Raw genomic sequence first — 21,967 nt, 5'->3', positions numbered from 1 at the left:
ATACTTAATTTTTCTTATTTGTGTGTGTTTTGTTTGATTGCACGTTTGTTTTGTGTTTTATGAGGGAAGGAGGTTTGCATAAAGGGAAACCAGATTTGAGATCTACTCTTAATTTGTATTATACTGTAATTCCCTTGTGAAATACAAAATAAATATATGATTGTGAATGAGTGAAAGCATGTCTGATAAAAACTTGTCTGCTTTGATTAGACTGAAGATACATTATGTCTGTGGCTGATAAATCAGTCTTCCTGGTTGAATAAAGGTTAACAAAACGTTTACAGGAATGTTTCAACAGGGCCTCTGTCGCTATCTATTGCTCCCCGGACTGGAATTCTTAAATCTCTTCTCAGTCCCTTCACTGGTGATGGTTGCCCAGGTGACAACTGATGTCTTTTATTTGGGTAGTTTTCGTGAGGTTAGGTCTGATCGTCATCTTTATTTACCTACTGCTCCTGCTTTCTTGATATATTCAGATGTTTGACTTTACATTAGTACACTCATAAATCATTACTAAGTTCTTAAATCAACTTTTTTTGTGGAGAAACTTCAGTGGAGACTGACATAAATTGAAGTTAAAAATATACAGTTTATAGAGGGAAAAATATCAGAAAATGACAGATGTATTTTTTTTTATGTAGCTACTCAGAAAGGAACTCCTGACAGCACAATGCAATCAACTAAAATGTCAGCGAGAAGTGGCCCATGAGAGGCGATTGGGCCTTTAACTACTCCAATCAACAAATGGTGCTATGAGGCTGGTGACATCTGTCAAGAAAAACAGGCTGCAGAAAGGGAAAAAAAAAGTGCTCTTGTGTGACAGAAGGAGACGGCACCAAAGTGTTGATCTGAATGTGTGCGAGAGGGTGATCTTTAGCAGGCTAGTGGTGAAGTTACTTGGCCTTTTCAGCTTCAATCACAGCCATTCAGTTTGATGATCTTATATAAGTGCTGGTCTTCGGTAGAAAAGGAAAGACAGCAGGCTATTATTTGGCCTTACTCATAGATGATGGATAAATATAGTTCTGATAACTGGCCCTCATCAGAGCATTTATATTACCTCTATAAAAAGTTAGGAAAAGCGAAAAAAATAAGTCTGTGTCTTCTTAAAAGGAGGGAAATTAAATGAAGAATCTTTAAAAGCTGAATCTTTAAAGTGGCGGGTAACTAATAACTATATATTTTAATTTACAAGGTATAAGATAAAAAATGTGCACAATAAAATAACTAGGGCTTGCAGACAATGAGTTGAAGAGAAGAGGGGAAGGAGAAAGGGTAAATAGGGGACGGGAGCAACAAAAGGAAATGACAACTTAAGGAAGACCATTCTTATCTTCCTTTATGTAGGTTAATTGACTGAGGAATTAAGGCAGAAAAAAAGATATAATTCAATTCACTGCATAGACGTTAACAATAAAAGAGCTGGTAGCATATGAATGATTCTTAACATACATCCACATAGACTAAGCTAGTGTGGCACCCAAGTATATTTCTAATTATCAGTTAATTGTTATTCCCTATCATTAGGAGGATGGTTTTTTAATTGTAATGTAGCCAAGCAGAAAGCCTACCTATACATGAGGGGGACAATTAGACACCTCCATTAACCCCTGGTTAATTACAACCTCCATTGCTGCTTCCCACAGCACTTATTTTATACTCTTCCTTACCTCTCATCTCTATCCCCAGGCCTTCGACCCCCCCGTTTATCTCCTTTTTTCCTGCCCTCTTTCCTCTCATCTATGATCTCAATCATTCTTGTTTCTTCAAATTTAAGTAGCTTTTTTAAACTTGCCTTAAAAACACTGATCTAACTAGGTTATAGTTTCCTTTACATTAGCCCTGACTGTTTTTTCTCCCAATTTTTTATTGTAATTATATATTTTTTCCATAGGTTTTTATAGATGAGCCTTAGAATGCAAGAATTAAAGCTGAGCTGAAGAGCAGTTAATCTAGATAATCAATCAGATGTCAGCTTTTTAAAATTGTATTTAATGACCTGACACATTTAAGTACAACAAAACAAGCAAAAACAGAAGAAATCTGAAAATTTAAAAGTTATCTAACAGAAGTAGAAGTTTTTTTTTTCCTTAATAACATCTTACTTGCTTTGCTGACATTTTCCACCCGGTTAATGATCTCATGCAAGACTCTACAACTAAGATGAAGCAGAGCTACAAGGACAGAAATCATCTCTGATATTTGAACTTCCTGTTATGAGCATTTTTACTGCGGAGAACAATTCTCAAATTCCTGGCAGCTTCATAGAATCTAAAAATCAACCTTTTCTGCAAAGGAGAAAGCTTTCATTACTAGAAAGGTTACAGGAGATTTTTTTTAACAAAAGTAATTGGAGTTTTCAAGATTTTTAAAGGATAAGAGAGATTTTTATTGCCCTAAGCCTTGTGCAAACCCTCCTACTGTAAGGATTCGATGCTTTTGGCAAATTTCGCACACTGAAGAATAAACATGCCTGTCCTCACTTTTGTTCTGGAGCAACTACATGAACCAGAGCTTCCCTAACATAAGCAGAGTTGGGTTTATTGGTGCCTTAAAAATCTATTAAAACAAACACCGGCTATTTTAGTGATCTATTTATTTAGTGAATGTGCAGCCACTCTTTTGAATTTTCAGCCATTTCTAGAAGCGCATCTCCAAGGTGGATTTACATGGGGTCGAAATGCGAGAAAAGGTGTCCCTTCTCCAGCAAGAACCTGTTTCTATGGTGGACCTCCTTTACCCCCCAAAGCTCCTGTATATAAACTGCTGGGAGTTGATAAGAAAATGTTCATGTTTATACATCCCTTGACTTTTAAGGAAAAAGCCTCCATATTCAAAGTGCAACCTTAAGAGCATATAGAAGCATTATTTGTTTGAATTTCACTGATCCTTCATTAATGTAATAAAGACACCGTGCTGAAACTAAAACCCTTCGCTTAACACTGCTCTAAGCTCCTCCATTGCCTAAAATTTCACCATAAATATTTACATTCAGCTCTTGAGGAAAGTCTGTAATAGCATTAATAAATTGTTACCCAATTACTTTCAGACAGACATTTTTTTTTTTTCTTCTAAAAACTGTAGGCATGCGGAAAATGCCTTCAGTTTTTCTAAATACTGCATCTTTCACGGAGCTGCAGAGAGACAAAGTAAACTGAATAGAGGAGGGGTAAACAAGGTCCATTGTTCCATTAGAAAAGACAATAATGACTGATAGAATTGGGGTGGCTAAGGAATACACAATGGTCTTTAATTGACTCATTAGAGAGGGAGAAAATGAACTAATGAGCAGAGGGAAGGCTGGAGCTGAACTGCTGGGTAAGCAGAACGTACGGCCATTTAGTTTATTAAATCTAGGCAAAGCAATATTGTTTTGTTTTTTTGTTTTTTTTTTTAACAACGATGAGCGCATGTGAGACCTGGGGGGAGAACATTTTAAAATGGAGTGGAGCAAACGTTCTTATGAGCCTCAGTGTTTTAGTTTAATTTAACATTAATGTGTCATTATTTTTGAAAGATATTTGGATGCCAAAGAAAGTGAAATCTGAAATATGCAGAGTCCAGTTGTTGACATCACAACAAATCAATCAATTTACAAATATAACATGAGGATCTGATGAACTATGAATTAACCACCATGTATTTTATTAATGACAGAGTGGTGATTTTTGGTTAGGCACAGATATAGCCAGGGTACTGCTTGGGTTATTTAGAGGAAAAATACAGACTTGGTTTTCTGTCCTGTAAAAAAAAATGAAAATTAGTCTGTGTTACTGCACATACCTCCAGATGTTCCAGGATATAAGGTGGGTTGGTCATGCCCAGCCTCAGCATGGCTCCATCAGGAATCTCCTGCACCAGCCTCCACAGTAATGTAGGCAGATCTGTCCCTATGTCTCTGCCGTAAGCACCTGTGTCTTCACTCGTCAACCAGATCTCACATACTCCCTCTGGAAACATAAATGGAGAGTAGCCGCACTTTAAATAGGGAAAAAAGGGATGACAATGATCTGCTTTTTAAAGATTTTCAGGTTTAAGCTGTGCGGAACACATACCTGCCTTATAAACCAATAATACATTTAGGATAATTGTAAAAAAGCAAAACAAAACACTGAATTAGGTAAAGGATCCCATGTGGGTTTTCTCTACTTTGATTGCAGCTGCCTCTACACTTGGGGGAATCTCACATTTCATTAACTGTCTTTAAAATAACTTCACCTATTGTAGGTAATGAATATTAAACCCCTAGGCTGAAGCCAGAGGGGATTATAGATACATGTGATCAGTTTTTATCCAAACAAATCAGTTGGGGCATCCTGTACACTCATATCAGGCAGTGCTGGTGTGGAACAGGAAAAATGAATGAATAAATGCAACATGAGAAAAAAAATAGCTATGATTTACAGATCCTGCCTTACGTGGAGACAGGACTTAATAATATCTCTAGTCTCCAAACATCCACATTAATCCTGCCACCAGGCCTTACCTGAATCCTAACAGGTAAGGTATGGGGGAAAATAAAGCTTTCTAAATAACTCATAATAGCCCTGATAATGTGACTCGTGGATTTTTCCCTTTCCGCAATCATTTTCATTAAAGCAGGAGTCCAATTCTGCACAGAATGGAAGTAATTTAACATTCATACTCCAGTATGCTTTAAACCCTGTTACTGTTCATAAAAGGACTCAAGCATGACTTTATATAGCGTTGAACACATTATCCATCATGTGATTATCCACAGTGTGTCATTTTGGGGTGTTCATACGACTTCCTATAATAAATTTGACTCACCAAAGAGCTACCACTGTATCTTTTGTCATGTAATCATAGTGTAATCAACAAATGGAAGAAATTACTTGATTTTAGGTAAAGATAAATACATGAAAAATTGGTTTTGGTTAGAAGGAAATTCTGAAGATATAATAAGATTAAATAAATATAATTTGATTATTTAACCACAATATTAACATGTGGGACATGGTCTAATGATTCTGATCTGAGTTGGCTTTGCTAATTCTATTCCAACTTGGCTTTTTGATCATTCCTGTCCTTCTATCTATATCCGTGGTTCCAAATGGCTCCTAAAGTACACCTGTCCTGCACATTTTTGGTGCCTCTTTTTGTAGGGATATACGGATGCAACTTTTAATTTCGGTTACCATAACGATATTCCAGCTTTGAGAATTTTCCGATACTGATATTGACCAGATAAGATATTACGACGTATCATACATAATTTTATTATTTATTTTGCACTGTAGAATGTTAGAAAATATTTGAACAAGTGCAGGGTTTTTTAAAGAAATGGGTAACTTTAATTTAATGCTTTTTAATACTGTTTGACATCATTTTAATGCCATCAACAAGTACCCATGACGAGGGAGAGACTTTTTAAAAAGTATTCTATGTAATCTAGGTATTCTAAAGTGCCTTAAGAAGATTTAAGAACATAGGACTAGAATAGAAATGGAAATTAACTGGAAATATTTTTAAAAAGTGGATACAAAACCACATGCTTCAAAAATAACATGGAATGTCGAATGCTACAGAAGATGGTACATTTGGTAAGAAGGATTAATTTTTTTTAGAAAAGAGGATTAATGCACGCGTCTCAGTTGGTTCGCTTTCAATTTAAGTTCTGACTCAACATTTTTAAATTTACTACATTTGTCCTTTTACCTCTTCTTTAGAGTATTGGATTTTGTCAACATTTGAGCCATTAGTGTGATAAAATAATTTTCCACAGGTGAAAGAATTGGCTATTTCTGAATCTTGAAACATTGCCGGGAACAATTTGGATACACCGTCATTAAAAGCCTGTGAGTGGGTTTGCACGGTTGTGTTCAGAAACCAGAGCACCCCCTATGCATTGCATTGCAGTATTGCATTGGATCCAAATATTGTTGGATTTGATTTCCCAAAGTTAGTGGCGGTAGTGATTGCTCCAGCTGGTGCTGTGCTGTTTGTGGCGGCAGCTACTGCAGACATGGCTGCATTGGTTACAGAAATATAACTTGACGTTGTTAGCTGTTGTCTGTCCCTCAAAGCTGATCTGTGGCTGTTCGACTGCTCATGAGATCATAATGGATTGACACACATTGTGCAAAGGTACTTTTTTTTCTTTTAAAAAAATCGGCAAAATCCTCCGTCATGTTTACCGTCGACAGGCTGCATCCACATCCCAAATTCCTGTTGTTCCAGCCACTTTCGTTGAAATTTGCATTTTCCCATTCTCTAGTCTTTTTCAGTTGAGCCACTGCGCTTCTTTTCCAAACATGCGGGTTTAGGTTTGAGATACCAGCTGACATAATCGGATATTTGACCGATTTCCAATGGTGACGCCCCCTGTTAGAAGCAGGAGATTTGTGTCCTGGGGATGCTACAAGATAAGAAGATCAAACCTCAGACTTTCATTCAGGGCCCCTGAGCAAAACCTTTCACCCCACAAAGCTCCTGGGCGCTAGAAGCTGCTCAATAGTCCGGTAAAATGCAGATGTTGAGTTGAATTGAGTGAAAACTCTGGCCATTGCGGCTCCTGTTCTGGGATCTCAGTAAAAGAATCATAATGTATCAAAGAAAATATATAATGTTAGGAAATCTTGGTACAAACTGACAATTATTTCTAATGTAAACTACTTGGAAATTGGAATTTTGTTGTACAAATGAAGTTTGTGTATAATCTAAATCTATTTTTTGGACCATCTTTATTAGCACATACTGATTTGTTTTCAGCCATATTTGGAACCAATCCAGCCTACATCCTTTGCTCGTCAACCAACCAACAGCTCTTCTCTCAATGCCGTTAGTCCCTTACCTCACTAAGCCCCTAGCTGTCATCGCCTAAATGCTCCAAGCCTTTAGTAAAACCTTCTTCATGACAGTCAGTGACAAGCATTAAAAATAACCTTCCTACAAACAATTACTGCTGGAACGGGAAGGTCAGATGTAGCAAGAGGGGATGATCTACCGGCTTCATAGTAAATTACAGCCACGCTCAGTGCTACTGTCTAATGATCTGTCACTTGGCTGTAGGTTTGGCAATGGCTGAGTGTCTGCTTAAGCTACGTGTTAAGACATATTAGCTCATGCAGGCACACAAAAATAGATTTGCACTTACAGAGGCACGAGGCAAATTGCACACACAGTGGCATAAAAATGTGCGCAACAATCATTATCATTAACTGTGCAGGGAAAGACAGAAAGATGCATGTGGTCATTTAGATAGCAAAAACTATGCTTGGCTAATTGGACGGTGGTGTGTGTGTCAGTGTGGTGGTGTCGTCTGACAGAGAGATACAGATGATATAAAGTAGGAGTTAGATACATATTCATGGGAGGGTTAAATCAAAATGGATGGAAGTGTAATTGTCAAAAGCTGATTTAAAAGGTTGGCAGATATCATCATCATGAACATTAAAATGCAATGAAGATTTCCGAAGCCATCCATGACTGAAAACACATCAAACCCAACAACCAATCTTACATTTTTAGATCGTATCGTCCTTACATTGACACACACACACACACACACACACACACACACACACACAATACAGAGAATGATGTCCTTTGTGCTGGTCTCTCTAACAGTGGAGTTCGTTAACTTTCTTTTATCCTTTCACTTTTCTTTAAACGTTATTTCTGGGAACACCAGCACTGTTTAAGGAACATCACAGATGCGAGACGTTCTTTCTTTCGAAGGCCCCTGAAAAGCTCGAGGTCAAGCTCCACACAGGGACATATCATTACCCTCTGTCAGCATTAATAATTAAAAATAATCTGTAAAAAATACATTATTAAAGTGCTAGTTCTCTGTGTAATGATTTATCCATAACTTGTTATGTTTGTAATCTTTCAGACCAAAAGGAGAGTGCTGAGGGGAGTTCTCCAGTTACCTAATGTCAAGCTTGTGTGGGATAAATTATGCCAGTCTCACTGCCATGTCAAGGTCCTTCACTGCATCATCTGCATCCTGGGAGTGAGTTTTTTCCTACTATCAGACCATCAGCAGGCATTTTTAACGTAATACAACCGCCCCAGAGGAACGATGCCTGTGAGGCTTATTACAGGGTCAGACCTGCTTTAAATTGGTCTGTAAGCTGAATGCATTCCTCCCAAAACAAAATTCCTGAAATTCCAGCCACACAATGCTGCTGAGGCACTAAGCTTGTGTATCATCTGCTTACATAGATACTGTGACTCCATTGTTGATTATGTTTTTAAAAAGGGTGATGCTTTGGAAAATCCCATGTTTACTCAAGGCCATAGCCATTTGTAGATCTCCAGATAAACCCAACAACCTGACCAATAACATGGCCTTTGGCTTGCCTCTCTCTGCTCCTTGTCATTAGGTGTGCCAATGGTGTTATTGTTGGCCAGGAATGTAGGGAAGGTGGCCATCAGGAAAAGCCTGTTAGCTCTCCACTCCACGAGGTTTGATCCAAACTGCACAGCTGCTTCCTCTGCTTACCAGCAGCCGTGTGTCAGGCTGGAATAATGTCTCCAAGATTACTTAGATACATTAATCAGATCACTTATGACTGGAAATAAAATGATCGGGTTTTTCTAGCTAATTATAGATTTCTGGCTTTGTCTAGGGTCTCACCTGCCAATTATGATTCCTACACAAAACCGTTGCTGCCTAAAGCAGCTCTGATTTCAATCACATATGTTCATTCAAAATATCTCAGTTTACAAAAAATTTGCTCCCCTATACATTTGTCCCACAAAATGTTTTAGATCATGAAATACACTTTAATATCAATAAAAGATAACTGAAGTAAATAAGCATGTTCAGAAATATTTTTGATACCTTTACCACAGGTGTAAAAGGATGCAGCTTAAGTCTCATCATTCCCAAGAATATGTTAGAAAATGTCTTAAAACAATTTGGCAGTTTTATTGTATAATTGTTTTATTTCTGGTGAGCAGGTGTTTTCACCTTCCATTGATGCATTTTTTTTTTTTAAATCAATGATAGTAACTCATAAAGGTGAGGTCTGCAGAGCTTTAGATCTTGTCCTGGACTCCTTTTGTGACCTTTTAGAAGAGTCATCAGTTTGTTCCTCTGGAGAAGACCTTCACTGATCCATGTTTCCTCCATCTTTAAATGATAGCTATTAGTGGGGTCTGCTCAAGTGCCTTAGAAATGGTTTAGAAACCTTTTCAGGTATAATTGATGATGACATTAAAATCAGTCAAAGATGTGTTGCTTTTTAAGATAATTTAGCCAACTTCGCGTTCTTAGACTGGACCTCTTTATGCAATCTAAGTGACAGTAAAGGCCAATTTATCCTTCTGATGGATAGCGTCAAATCTGTCTCTGTGCCCGACCATGTCCCACGCGCAGAGGCTCTGCAACTGTCATCTTACACCTCAAAAAAATCCTGACTACGCGTCAGACAGTCCCAAACCCACGCAGACCTCAAGCTGAAGTGCGCAGACAAAAAGCAGCTGTGATTGGTCCTTCGTATGCCTTTCTGGCTGTCTGTGTGTCCGTCCTTCTCAATTTCATGCCGGGACGCGCCATTTTTAAAAACCGAGGAGTAATAACAACAATGGATAACCACGACGAAAGGTTAATCGAGGAGGTTCGGAAGTATAGCCACTTGTACAATGCCTCAGACCTGTTGTTTTGGAAGATAAACTCCCGCCGGCGCCGCTGAAGAAGTTCTTGAGACCAGCCGCTGAAGTTCACGCAAGTTGTTGAATAGGCTCCCCCTGGCGCTTTGGCGGAAAACTGCTGCGCGTCCCTAGAAATTCCAGACCGATGTTGCAGAAGCATTCCAGCAAAACTGGTTCACGACCAGACCCAAGCGATATTTGCTGTGTGCGGTTGCAGAAGTAAAATCCGCCCTTAATGGTGAATGGTTGTTGCTTGAGAAACCAACTAAAAGATATATGCTTTACTGCACTTAAATGTCCCCTCAGGTAAGGTTATATCTATTTTGCTGTCTAGCAACAACTTTTAGGCTATGGCCAGAACAAAAAAAAAATAAAACTAAACAAGAAACAAAACAAAAAAAAAACAAAAAAAAGTCTTTACCGCGATAGGAGTTGCGGAAGACAGAAAAAAGTAAAGATCCTCTTTTGAGCCTCACAAAAACCAATATAACGAGGGGCAGACAGAGCAGGTAAGCAAAGCTCATCATTCTCCACTCTTTATGAAAAACAAAAGAAAAACAAAATCTCCGACAAATTTCACAGAAATCTCTCTGAGACTAACCTGTCACAGAAACAGAGGTGAGATAAAAATCAGCACTGAACTGCTCACCCTGCTTTGTCGGAGCCTCAATACGCAGTCGGTGTGACATGGAAAATAATCGGATCTGAGCTTAACAAGTGGTACGCAAGTTAAACTCTGGTGTTTAAGGAGGATTGAGATGGCTCTATAAAAGTACTTTGGGTCACATGACTCATTTCAAGTTCCAAATGTTTTGTATTGACCTGAAAAACACTTTATTATACCTGAAATTTAAGCTAATAGTTTGGTCCAAAGTTATGTAATGTTGCCTTAAAAAATGGATTAAAAAATGAGCCCAAAAAGCTCAGAGAACCCGATATTGATCGATGTGCTTATGGATCGATGTCTAATATTTTTGAAGTTTATATGTTTTTAATCAAAGGGGAAAAAAAAGATTTCCAGATAGCTTATCTAAGGGAAATTGGCTGATGACTTTTGCAAATTTGATTTTGACTTCTATATTCAACACAGTATTTGTTTCAACAAAAAGAATAAGCTTTAAATAAAGGCTGCGGTTCAAATTCTTTTCACTTAAACTAGGACTTTTTAACATAATTAAGCTTAATGTGGTTGTCCAGATGAAAAGGTGCTGTTCTGTTTTTGTTAACAGCATGTTACCCCCCCACAGCAAAACAAGTTAAATAATTTCAAAGTTCGGCACTTCAGAGCCAGTATTACTCTATGCTCATGTAAATCATTTTATGTTGTATTAAAAAACAAAATAAAAATAAAGCCCGAGGAGGAGCTTAATAAATCAGGACTTTACTTTCTGATATAGAGTTAACATCAAGTAAACAGAGGAACAGCAGAGGGAGGAAACAGTTGTGCTATGACGAACTTCCCTTTGTCTTTGTCCAAGAACAACACAAGTTAGCCTGACCATGCATTATTCATATCAAACAATCATCACTCCATTTCTGTGCCAAAGACCCGTTTGCCTTTTATGTGATTGTACAGTAAGTTTAATTATATTTTCTCTATAGTCTGCAAATTCAAATATGATTAGAATCTTAGAGTTGGAATAAAGTTCAAAATAATAATTTAATATTGATAGTTCTGCAGGCTAAGGGTAATTTTTTTATGAGGTTGTATTAAAAAGTTAGGAGGTAGACATGCAGTTCTAACAATTCTATGGCACTGCTCAGTGGACTCTTTTTCTGTCCAATATAAACCAAATAAACATATATTTAGATGTTCCTAGGAAATCGGGGGGAGAGAACTTTGTTGTTTGCCACAAAACAGTGGAATGGCCTTCCAATATTTGCATTGGTAACAGAGGACATGAATGCCTTTCTATCTTTTTTTTTAAGTTGAATTTGGCTTTTAGTTCCAGTTGAGGGGCAGCATTTTGTAAATTCTAATATTGGTTCTTACTTTTCTTGATCTTTACAGAAAGTTTTTTGTAAAGTCTGTCTGGTATTTTGTTATTTTTCTTTACTGACATGTACAGAAACCCCAGTCTCTTGTTCAAGTAGAAAGCTCTACAAAAAAGTTAGGTTGATACTGCGATAAAAATCCATTAAGCAAAATATTTCACACTAATATATGACTCTAGGTTTTTTAAAAAAAGAAAAACTTTAAATAACAGTTTTGCTGCAAAATGCAGAAAACGTTGCAAATACAGCAATTTATGAAACCAAGAGTGAAAAGCTATTACCAAAAAAACTTAAGATAATATATTTATCCGGGGAAAAAATATAAGAACAATTTTTGTCTAAGTTGTTATACTAAATATACAGATTATACTATATTTACAGATTGTAAATACAAAAAAATAAACTGAGTTAATTTCATTCTATCACCATCATAAATGCTCATGTAAAACATTTGTTTAATCTTAATCTCTCTGGCGTTATGGACAGGATGCCACAGGCATTGCAAATTATTTTATACATGCAAATTAAAAACGCTGCCACTGAATTGTTGTATTTCTCCAGTTCTAAAGGTATAAGTAAAAACTGGGAGTTGAGAGTTTGAACAATGAAGTCCATAAAACAAAAACAAAAAATGCTTCATTTTAGTAGTTATTAGATCTTTCAGCCTGAGAGGAAATTCTAAAAATTAAAACAGATGTTTACATGTTTTGACTATCATGTAAAAGACATAAAAGTCTTTACATTAGTGATTTAGAAAAAAATAAATACAACAAATCGCATACATAAATTTCTAATCTTGATATTCACCCTTTAATATATGTTTGGACAGAAAGTTGTAAAAAGTGTGTAACTACATAGAAAAAATTTTTCAAATTTATTCCAGCGTTTTATTGTCATTACACTGTCACGAGTACAGAGCAACAAAATGAACTCTCTGCATTTAACCCATCCCCTTGGGGAGCAGTGGGCTGCCATTGTTCGGCGCCTAGGGAGCAGTGTGAGGTTAAGGGTCTTGCTCAGGGACCCAGAGTGGCAGTCTGTGGGAGTGGGACTTGAACTCATAACCACAGGATTCCAAGCTCTATGCCTGAACCACTAGGCCGCCACTTCCCCTTCTGGGCTTTCCATGAGTTTCTGTAACATTCCCCCAATATAAATCAAGGTGGTGGGTGATTTTAAACAGCTCTGCTAACAGGCACTGATGACTTGCAGCCATTAAAACAACAATGTTAATGTTAAATAAAAATACTAAAGATAAAAAAACATCTGAAGTAGTTGGTAAGCAAAAGTACAAAATTTATTTCAATATAAACTCTCATTAAATGCAAACCATTCACAATTTCATCGCTTAAACATAAATAAAGTTGTTTGACATTATTGTGCATCAATACAAATCTCAGACAGATGCAAAGACATATATGCTACAGTTGTTTCCCTTTTTAGAGATGATTCACTACTTTCTTTCATGAATTACAAACACCTCAACATCTCTATCCTTAACAGCTTCCTGCTGGCTAACTTGGTCCACAGAAAATCTCCTCCCTCAGCAAAGAGAAAGAAATCACACAAACATGTCAGCTCCCAGGGTATAAAAATCAGGCTTACTGTAAAGGAAAAGAAAAAAAGGCTATTAAACTCTAAGGGGGAAAATTGAGCATATACACTAAAAGTATATAAATACTAATTAATATTTAAAAGGGAATTTTGGATGTGGGATCATCATTGTAAATGTATTGATACATGTACAATTCTAAACTGGCTCTAAAAAAATGTTGCAAACCAATATCAATTAAAAACAACAGCTGAAATACTTCTTATACTATACTAATTGAAACATCTTCTGTCACGCATTAAACTCCAAACTGAGTAAACACCGACTTGAACTCATCACACAAAACTCAACAATCCAATTCATACGCCAACAACACAACATACAAGGGTTTAATTGCAGTAATTAACCGCCCTAATTCAGAGCAACAACTGTCAGTGTTGACGGGCTGTGTGGGTGTCATGGCAGGTAGCATAATCATCACAGATAAACCCAACGCACGCAATTGTCTATGCAGTCATCGTCTCATTGGCAAGTTTCATAAAGATGTGTTTATGGGAATGCTCACAGGCATGATCAACTTCCACATGCATGTAGTTTATTCATGAGTGACTGGACATGCATGCATGCATCTACAGCAGCCCACACAATTTAAAATACCACATCAACTTTAGCCTACTTTCACACATAGTTCTGAACTGCAGGCGCGACCTTTTCTGTGCGACTGTGTATGAGATAGGATGTCAAGATACATCAAAGTATGTATACACACACCCAAACGTGTCCTGAAGTCTTGTGTGCAGTATACGAGAAAAGTTTTTCATTGTATATTTGGGTCACACACATTCTATAGATTTATCAACAGTAATTGGCAGATCGAGCTACTCCTTCTGTCCAGCTGGGCAGCTGTGTGTATAAAATATGTATACATTGGTAATGAAAGGGGGGATTTTGTATCTCATCTTCGGCTATGTTTTTGAGTGTATGTCATGGTTGTTGGTTATCATAAAGGAAGCTTATTTTGAAGCCTCCAGAACTGGCGGGTTGCTGCAAAGAATCAATAATGTGGGCCAGTAGGAATTCAAAAAGGATCACTCTCCTGCACTGAGAGCCCACACTATAGACGGAAAAATAATAATTTAAAAAAATAAAGGAGATTTAACTGCAACCCCTATGATTTACTACATGCTTATTGTGTTTTTTTATTCTTTTAATAACCGAACTGATCTCAAGCAAACGAATTGTATTTTTAATAAGTTCATAATGTTCTGAACCACAATATTAGTTGTATCCCCAAAGACTAATAATATTTTTACACCCTGAGAAATGTATGTGGGCTATTAAATGATATTTAAGTTACATTTACATTAGAGAATCCGTACAGGACATTGGTCTACCTGAGGACAGCTTGATGCTAGATTAGGTCAAAGCAGTGAATAAATTATGTAGCTTAAGTTCAATTCTGACTCTCTTTACTAATTTTTGGGGGAAAACGATCTAAAAATAAGTAAAAATGTCTTAAATGAAGTATATCTACTCTTAATTTGAGTAGGTAAATGGGATAGTTTTTCAATGGAATGAGAGTTTTACTATTAAAATAAGATAATTAGATAATATGCACTTGGAATAAGACAATGCAATTGTGTTTTCTTATTTTAAATGTAAATTGTCTTGTTCCATTGGCAAAATGTCTCTTACGTTCTCAGTCCACTTATTTAAAGAAAATATGACTCATCTACATTTAGATTTTTCTAGTGTATACTTCTAGAACTTCTAGAAGGTCAAAGAAAGTTAAGCATTAGAAGCTTATTTGTTTGTTTTCTCAGGGTTTAGGGTTAGCCTGGGTGCCATTCCGAACTTAGTCCCGCCCACAATGTTTGAGGTCGGGAAGTTCGGTCTGGCATTGCTCAACCGTAGCGCGAGTATGCTAGCGCAATATCTGGTGGGCCAATCAAATTGTCAGGGCGGGCTTTATACGATGATGGACAGATGATCAACAGTAACGTAATCAACCACGTCACCAAAGTACGCTTGGGTGACAACAACAATGGCTGCCGCTGGAGAGCTGAGGTGTGTAGATTCTGCTATTAGGTCTGTTCTAGAAGATGTCGAAAGCAAATTAATTTTAAAAGAGGAACAGAGAAACGCGATCAAGGCTCATCTTCTTATTCTAGGCATGCAACTGCACGCTTTGATTTTTGTTGACAACAACTATGCGTCGCTTAACATACGTCACGCACTCCATTGCTCTTATTGGTAGTAGGTCTATCCAATTGAGTGCAGAGGCATTTTTTTTCCTGGTTCGTTCGAAACACGCCCCATAATCACAGCTCTATGGAGCAGTATCAGACTCATATTCTGACTAGAATTGAGTAGGACTACGTCAGGCTAGTTTAGGGTGGCCAAAAATGTTAACTACTGGGTGCAACAGCAAATAAAATGTCCTCAGGCCTTTATCCAAAGCTTAATTTTAGAAGACATAAATTGAAAAGAAGGCAAATAATTTGTTGTGCTGTACGACTAAAACACGCTCTCTCAGAGTGGAGTCAGATGCTTTCCAGCCAATAGAACCACAGCATCAGAGTAGGTGCGCTTGATTTCTTCTACTGAGTTTGCCTGTTACTGCTTACGATACTTAAACGGCTTTTCCATGTTTTCTTCAAACCCAATGGTTTGTAATGGTCTTCAATATGCCAAATCAAATATATGAACTCAAAGACAAAACTGAACAGATTTGTGAACCAGTTTAGCTTTTGAGAAAAGTAGGCTATTTACTTGAAAGTCTTGCAGCCGTTCCATCTTTAGGCCTGACCTGAATACAAAATTCCCACTTTTTTTCCTGAGTGTTTGTTTTTCAGTTTATTATAATAGGTTTAATTTTGAAAAACAATTTTATCATCAGTAAGCAGTAACAGGCAAACTCAGTAGTAGAAAAACAAGCGCACCCTTTCTGAGGCTATGGTTCTGTGACGAACTTTCTCCAGTCAAGAGACAGGTTTGTGCCCGGATCTCTGATCTTTTCACACAAGGAGAAATAAGGAAACCAGAGGAGAAGATCCCTCTGCAAGAAGCATCAGATCTGAGAGCAAAAGCAAAGATTTGATGGAGAAGAGAATAGATTTCAGAGATAGCAGAAGTTTTAAATGCTACCATTACTAGTTTGGATTGCAATCAGAGGAAAGTCTGCTATCACACTGAAGTCAGGAGACTTAACCAAAGCACTCTACTCTACATTCAGTCATTAACGCATTCATGCACACATTCCCACTCTGATGAAGGCAAGATACATTGTAGTCACAACTGCCCTGGGGCTCAAAAGTGAGTGCTGCCGTACGCAGCCGCCACCGGGACTTCTGACCACCATCAGTCGGCAATGCAGGTAAAATCTCTGGCTGCTTTGTTACATTTTAAGCAGTTCTCTGTACAGTTATGGTTTTCAAAAGAGGTGTGTTTACTATTAATTTAAAAATAAAAACATTTACACTTTGCTGTAAATTGCAGGGTTAATACAACACAGACTCACATATCCTCTTACAAAGCTAACCCATGTGAGCCGATCAAATTAATGAACTTGTATCATCCGTCATTAAAAGCACATGAAATGAAGCTGAGAAGGCGACAGCAGGCTACTGGGATGATTGGAGAGTGTAAGGGGAGAGAGTGTTACAGGAAGGATCTCATTTCTGTATGGTTCAGAGACCCCAGGAACCGCAGACTGATTCGGGCATCAGAACCCCCCTCCCCGCCACACACAAGTCCCAAAACTGAGATTATATATGGAAATGAGTTCTTATTAAAAAGTCATTGAAGTGGTAATGGTTCATATCGCCTGTCAAGAAGTCAAGGCAGTGGACCCACACATACACTGGAACTGGACTAAAGAATACACACATCAACACATATAGCACTACAGTTGTGTTATTAATCAGACATAATAAGGCTTAACTCCTTTCAATTCAAGTCTGTTGACCTACTTTTTTTGAGTGTTGTTTGTGTGAACATGTGTGCCTGCACGGGCAATAATTTGATAAATAATAATACGTCCGGTCAGTATTTATGCTAATATATTCATGGGCCACAAGCAGGCGGCGTGTTTGTGTTTGTTAATTCATTTAGGCAGCCTGTGCAGTGTGGATGTGTGTTTGCTTAGAGTTAGTTAAACTGGCAAAGCCTGGATGAACTATGTACTCAGGCTTGTGAGTGTGCAAGTGTAAATTAAGTTAATGTTAAAAAAACATGCATGCATTAATAAAGCCCTGGATTATAAAACATTATTTGATGATGGAAATGTTAGTGTTTTAATGTAAACATATGGGGCATTCGTCTATTGAGATTTTGGAATACCAACTGGTTTGTTTACTGTATGAAATAGTGGAGACAGAGCTAGGCCATAAGGAAGGGCCACTGATCCCAATCTGCTACACATTTATTACAGCCTCATTAGATTGGTCAAATATAATCACTGTTTACTAGATGCTAAACAGCCTTAAATCTACCTCATATTTACAAGTATTCTGTGTATTCCAGATCCAGCTATAAAATATGGTTCACCATCGAAATATATGGAGATAAAATAAATATTCCAATTATTCACTATGTAGGTGGATAGGTCTAGGTCTAATGAATTTTAAATAGAGCATGCTAACTGACTTTATAGCTGCATAATATTAGGACATCCTGTTACACGAAGACACTGAAAATAAATATGTTTTTTCTTTCATGCTTCCTTTCTCACATGTTTAAGAGGCTGAGCTACCACTGTAATGAAAGCCTAAAAAAATACTAATTTTTAAACTTTCCTCAGGAGTTGTGATTTGTTTGTAATGATTTTTCAGAGCTGGCCAATGTGTTAAGTGCTGGACATACTTCTGATAAATGTTTATATTTGAGAAAGTTTGGCCAGATAACCTATATCCATAGATGAAAATATTTGGATCCCTTCTAAACCAATAAAAAATATGATGTCAAAGTTGATAGTACTGTGTATATTTTTGCTTAAAACATTCTGAGCAAAAATATATGCGGTACTGTGGTCTAGGGGGATTTATTCTGCCTAACAAAAGGTGACAAAACTTACTGTGGAGACTAGCTTTCAGAGTAAGGATTACTTAATTAGCCCAAGATGTCTGTAAAGGAGGTTATGGGAATCTAGTTAACAACTGAATTTGAATGTGGCATCATGGAACCAGCCAGGTATTTTATTACCAAGTAATGAGCCCTTACGCTAATTGTTAATAGTCAAACGCCAATTTCTCCGTCACTCCATAGCATGTAGAGCCATCACCTTCCAATTAAAGTCAAAGGAACAAAATATTGTAACTTCTGCTCTGTTATTTTTCTTTTTATTTTATAAAGTGCCTTTTAATTGCCTCCCTCATATGTAACTCTAAAACTTCTCGAAGCAATTCCCCTGACAAATCATTTGAAAACTGTAAAAAAAAAAAAAAAAAAAGTGTCAATTTATTCCATGATTAGTCAATTACTTTTACTGCACAGAGATCACTAGAGTCAAAATAGGAAACTGTAACAAGAGTCAAGAGAGAGAAAGGAGAGATACAGAGAGATGGAAACTGCAGACAAGTCCCAACATGTCCCAGACATGCTTAATGTGGAAGCTGAACAGCTTCACCTCTTTTCATCCATGCTATTGCTGTTGGTTATTTCTTTTTATTACATTTATATGGTTTACGATATATATGTAAATTTTAAGTACAGGTACAAACTAAAAAATAAATGTGGCTTTCTTAATGTGCACCATCTAGATCGTTAACAACTGAGCTTCTGAAATGCATGTTTTTTTTTTGTTTGTTTTTTTAAATGTCATCTAATGATATTCAGCATTTATTGAACTATTGAATTATTCTGCTTTGATGGTGCACTCCCCCTCCAATTAAACGACAATACTAGGTAAAATATTGCCTCAAAGTATGCATATACTTCTATAAAAGGATTTGCTTTAGTAAATCTTATGTAAGTAGAGCAATCTTTAACAATCACTAAATAGTTATGGATATTTCTTGTGACATTTTATGAATTCCTTTAACTTTTAAGTAAATAATAATAATAATAATACTAAAGTCTTGGCTGAACTGATGTATTTAGGGATACTTTAAAGTGTGTTTAGATTATTTCTAACACTACCCAGACTAACTATAACAGTTAAATATTTTACATCCTTTGAATCAGAATGTCAACCAGATTAATCGGTAATATACATTTTACAGTTTGTTAAAAGAACCCTGATTTAATAGTACATAAAAATGTTATAAACTAATTGAAATAAACCATTTTTTTTTACTGTCACTGCTGAAAGTATTTTTGAAACTGAAAAACTTAAGTGAAATAGGTAATGACATGGTGTACCTTTCCTGTAGTACAATAAAACTGAGAAAAGAATGGTTCCTTGTTGTTTTCACTAAAATAATTTAATGCCCAAAGGTTCATCGAATAACGCTGAAGCTAATTTAGAAAAAGGTCATTTATTGAGGGGCAATGTCAGGGACAACCCAGAGCTTTATTAGAGTAGTTGAGTTGAAGCAATCAGGAAAAAACATTTACGTGCAGAAAAAAACAGTTTCAAGCATTTGTAGAACATCTCTCTGAGATCTCAGTGCGTATTTGTACTTAATTGTGAATGCGTGTGTGGATCAGCTGTCTCCCCTGTGGCCTTTTCATGTCACCCAACACTAGGAGCTTGCGGCTGCGGCCATGGGTGGTCCACTATGTGAGAACTGCTTCCTGCAGGGGGTGTGAAGAGACCCCCTGATGGTATCAAAATATATACCGAAGTGAGATGAAATACACACAAATGTATGCCTAAATACCACGCAGAGCTGCAAATCACACCAAGAGGATGCGAGTGTACTACACTGCAGCTATAATAGAAATGCATTTCTGCTTTTGGGTCACAGGGCTTATTTTAATATTTTCAAATGGACTCCCACTCCCTTCAGCAGACTTTCCAATGAATTTTAAAAGTCCATTCGTTATCAGCCATTTAGGTTTGAAGCTCATTTACAATTAGCTAATTAAAATGAGCTATTTTAAACTAAAATTAAATCAGATTCACACTTGGAGTTGGCTGTATTATTATGACAGTCGCAATATTGGTACAGTTTTGCAAAGGTGAAAGTTAATCAGATGTAACTGTTGACTGAAACAAAAATATTCAAGTATAGCCCTAAGTTTGTGCCTCAATCTGTCCCACAGTTTAATAGCTCTTAATTAGCTAAAATTGCTATTAGTAAGTTGTTTCAATATTTAATTAGTCATTAAAACATGCCGTGGGTAAATTAGAACATTTAACTAAAGGGAAAAGTAAATTTGAGTTTACTTTTTAATAGTGTGACTTCAGGTCTTTATAACAACAGGGAATCAAAGGTGGACCAATGTTTGGCCATTTTAAATATAACCAGCAAGTTTGCATCTATCTGTCTTCAGATGTGACTGGGGAAAGGATGAGCCACTGTCCAACATGCAGTAAATGGGGGAAAGAAGAATGATCACCTTTGAGTATAAATAACGTATGAATAAAATTCTGTTGAGCTTTAATAACTGATTTTAATCACAACCACATTAAAGAAAAAAACGATTCAGAGATGGAGTGAAAAGAGAACAACTGGAGCAGCTTTTCTAAACCAAAGGAAAAATAAATGTTGAAGATTGAGTGTTTGGGGAAAAAAAATAAGAAAACAAGTTGCACCCTGATCTGGTTGAGGATCAACAGTTAAACTGATATAAAACAGATAGCTTAGTAATAGAGAACTTTATAAACTTCTATCAAGAGGACAGATTAAAACATGTTCGGAGCACAGTGTACATTCTCTCCTCGTTTTCTTACTGGCATTTCTTTAGTATCTCCTGCCATTTTTTATTAGACTCCATTTGATTTCTTTTTCTCTTTCAGGTAATGAGGTGTGTTGATCACAGCATTGATGTAAGGTTGGAGTCAATTACAGGTAGACACACTAATTGTGGTGTTTAGTTTAGGTGCTGTATGTGTCAGTGTTTGGATGGTCAATACTAGGGGAACCTGAGAGCAGATTTAATTAATTCACTTTCTCAATTGGCTAATAGACTACTATGAAGATCTAATTAAAAGAGTATTTAAATCTAATACGGATATCAAATAAAGGTAATAACTGCCATTTAGCTATTTACACTGAGTTTTAAAGTCAGTTAATAAAGTATTTCAGTTTAGAGTTAAATAAAAAGCAATAAATTGAACTTTTGGACTCAACTGGGTCCTTAACAGAATATGATTTGGGGAGGAAGATGCTAAATCAAATAATCAGTAGCTGAATCAAATTAATGTGAGATAGATTTGTCAAATTTTACAGCCAATAAGCAATAATGAATTACTTTAAACAGAAAGTGCCTTTTTCATAGAATTGTGGTGTAATGTCACACACCATCACTATGTGTTGTTCTATAGTCTATTATTTAAAAGTCAGGCTGGGGACGCATGCATGAACGCACATATGAATACCTGCACATATGAATACATGAATACCTGACACATAGGGCTTTGCTCCTTGTCCATAAAATGCCAGCATAGCAAAGGAGCAACTAAGATTGCTTTTGAGGAAAGGTTACAGATTCTTCCATCATGTAAATCATACAGCGTTAATGCAAATGGGGAAACAATTTATAGCATAAAAGCCAGATAGATTGTTTATCACACATCTTGTTTTGGTCTACAGCCAAGCTAAATGTGAAATTTCATCTATTTTTCCTTTCAATAATCCATTACAGCTGACACATGAACAATATATCCATCCATCCATCCATCCATCCATC

The 21,967-nt window shown here is 36.7% G+C and overlaps 1 protein-coding gene across 1 annotated transcript in view; it reads right to left on the bottom strand.

Moving 5' to 3' along the window:
- cdkal1 (CDK5 regulatory subunit associated protein 1-like 1) overlaps positions 1-21,967 on the bottom strand; it is a 256,495-nt gene that overhangs the window by 117,157 nt on the left and 117,371 nt on the right. The window contains exon 9 of the mRNA XM_015383909.1: positions 3,784-3,950. Within this exon, the coding sequence (XP_015239395.1) occupies positions 3,784-3,950 (167 nt within the window). The remainder of the gene's footprint in view (positions 1-3,783; positions 3,951-21,967) is intronic.

Source organism: Cyprinodon variegatus, unplaced genomic scaffold (assembly GCF_000732505.1).
Source record: "Cyprinodon variegatus isolate N-32 unplaced genomic scaffold, C_variegatus-1.0 Scaffold297, whole genome shotgun sequence".
Lineage (NCBI taxonomy): Eukaryota > Metazoa > Chordata > Actinopteri > Cyprinodontiformes > Cyprinodontidae > Cyprinodon > Cyprinodon variegatus.
The sequence above is the reverse complement of the archived record's forward strand: the minus strand, read 5'-3'. Positions and strand labels throughout refer to the sequence as shown.